The 2,421-nt window shown below is 41.1% G+C and overlaps 1 protein-coding gene across 2 annotated transcripts; it reads left to right on the top strand.

Annotated features, from left to right (window-relative positions):
• The first annotated feature begins 278 nt into the window (after positions 1–278).
• Positions 279–2,094, top strand: LOC311253691 (uncharacterized protein). 2 transcript variants are annotated; one of them, XR_014621815.1, is made up of 2 exons: positions 279–588; positions 894–2,094. XR_014621815.1 is itself a non-coding variant. In XM_084384188.1 (2 exons), exons 1-2 carry the CDS (start codon positions 436–438, stop codon positions 1,419–1,421), a joined length of 624 nt encoding a protein of 207 aa, XP_084240314.1. In that variant the 5' UTR covers positions 279–435; the 3' UTR covers positions 1,422–2,094. The 2 variants fall into 2 exon arrangements, 1 of the variants encoding a protein (XP_084240314.1); XM_084384188.1 differs by having other exon boundaries at positions 279–531.
• The last annotated feature ends 327 nt before the right edge of the window (positions 2,095–2,421 follow it).

Raw genomic sequence — 2,421 nt, 5'->3', positions numbered from 1 at the left:
GACCTACTAACCTCTGATCTGGATGATGTCATCTCCGACTGCGGCGCGCCTTGTTGCTATCGCTAATGCTACGGTTCGTTTCTGCGTGTGTCCGACTTGTCTGAACAAAATGAGCAGCTGGACGAAGTTCAGCTTCCTCTCCGCAACCTAGACTTACTAAAGCTCTGGCTAGTTGCACTAAAAATGGACCCGAATGCCGAAGCGGAATGACTATTATCAGAATGAGCCGGGCAGCGGTCGGAGATGATATCGTCCAGGTCAGAGGTCAGTAGGTCAACCTACAGACCCCGGGTGTTGATAACCGCTAACCCCCGGACTCAGAGGGGAATAGCACTAGCGTATCATAACAAAATATTGGTGAATGAAAGAGTTTCGCGGCAATTTTTTATTACTTACTAGTATTACTGTTTTTTTTAAAGAGAGTAATTATTGATAATGGCATTGACATACTGTCATCATATTCTCACACTTTTGATCTGTCTCCCTTCAGGGACCAAAGCTCCTCTCAACAGCAGCAGCAAGAAGCACCAGGTACCACAAGATCAAGGAGAGCCTTATGAACAAGAGTAGCAGAGGCTGTCAAAAGAGGTATCTGCATTCACTACTGACCAATGATGTAGGCATACTCAAGTGTTGGAACCAAGTGATAAAGTCACAATCTCTTTTTCAGTAATTCAGTAATGGATGGTAGTCATTTGTTTTACTCACCCATTACTTGTCCATTATACTCACACAAGGATACAGTAATAAGTCTGCATGAATAATAAAATGCATACTTTGGAACTGTGAGACAGTAGATACAGTAGATCATGGCCACATTCATGCCAACACCAGTAGAATTTTTTTTTTTACAATTGTGTGTTACTGACTATACATTTTTATCATTTTAACAGATCTGTGAAACAATCCTGGGCCATGCCAAAGACAGGTTCTCCTTCACCAGCTACCTTGTGAGTGCCGTGCTGCTAGAGGCAGAGCTGTTTGACCGGCATCTGAAAACATTCCCTGAAGAGGCTCTGAATACCACCATGAGGGCATACCCCATGCTACACAAGGAGAGGCTCAGGACTGAGCTTTCTCTCATCTACGAAAGTCCAGACTTCAGGGGCTCCTGCAGTGCACTGGCTCTGTACCAGGTTCTACAGAGCTACAACCTCCAGGAAACCTTCTCTGAGACTGTGGCGCTGTTGAACATCCTCATAATCACTCCAATGACAACAGCTGAAGCTGAGAGGTGTTTCTCCACCTTAAAGAGGTTCAAGACATTCCTGAGAAATACAATGGGACAGGAACGTCTGAATGCATTGGGCCTGCTTTCCATGGAGAGGGAACTTGTCAGGAACATGCCTGATTTCAATGAGAGGGTGATTGATCGCTTTGCTTGCTTGAAAGAGAGGCGAGCTAAATTCCAATACAAGTGATGAGTGAGTGTGTTCTTAAATGGTGAGTTGTGTTATGTTGTACTCTCCAAATGTTGAATTGTAAATAGTTGTATTGATTGCATATTGCCAGCCAAATATAAACTGAATATGTTCTGGAAAATTTTGATTAATTACAGTTTTGATGATAGTGTAATTTGATTTGATTATCGCTATGGCATCCATGATGGCTATAAATTGTAGACTGTGCTAAATGTGATTTCATGGGCAAACTATTAGATGACAATGTATCTGTTAATGTGTGTTTTATTGTGGAACCAAATTTATTGTATTTGAGACATTTAAATAGCCTAGCTATACAAAAAATACTGAATAGTATGAATATTTTATGTCTGGTGTTGCCATCTAGTGGTTGAACAGGAACACCAAATTAATCAATGAAATGTGACACTGTAAAGCTGGCTATCTGACTTTTATTTATTATTATTTTACCCATTGAATGGGTCACCTTAGCCATCATTGCAACTTTTGCCTAGTGGTGGTGAAACCGAAGCTTTCTGAAGCACTGAACCACTTTGACAAAGTTGCCTGGAAAATGATGCACTGCTTCGAAGCATTCGATACAGTCAAAATAGTGACATCTGCTGGCTGTTGAGGGGAAGAATTGACGTCATGACTTTCATGAGTCAGTTTTTAATAAAATGTATGTTCTCTCACCAAACTTGTGTCATAATGTTACTGTAGTCAATCTAAATATTCTATATATTCTGTCATTGGTAAGTATCAGTACTCCGACATGTATTAGATAATCAATACTAGTTTTTTTATTGCATGATACATGGTAGTAATCTGTACGATGTTGTGATGTAAGCATATCCGTAGCTAATGCGTATACAGTAAGCTAAGCCACCAGTCTCTGACCAACTCTGCACTGACTGTCCTGACACCACAGCTCAATTTCTCTCTCCTCTGGCCATCAATTCTCCTCCTGGTGTCTCTCTGCTCTCTAATGTGCATAATGGACTCCTAGTTATACGGTTGT

This window comes from Pagrus pagrus (assembly GCF_965226575.1).
Source record: "Pagrus pagrus genome assembly, contig: HAP1_SCAFFOLD_33, whole genome shotgun sequence".
NCBI classification, from domain to species: Eukaryota; Metazoa; Chordata; class Actinopteri; order Spariformes; family Sparidae; genus Pagrus; species Pagrus pagrus.
The sequence above is the reverse complement of the archived record's forward strand: the minus strand, read 5'-3'. Positions and strand labels throughout refer to the sequence as shown.

Excerpts from the sequence above, each read along its gene's own strand:
- LOC311253691 (XM_084384188.1), top strand. The coding sequence starts at position 436 with ATGGCATTGACATACTGTCATCATATTCTCACACTTTTGATCTGTCTC. Across the intron at positions 532-893 it reads GCAGCAGCAAGAAGCACCAG|ATCTGTGAAACAATCCTGGG; the intron begins GTACCACAAGAT and ends TCATTTTAACAG.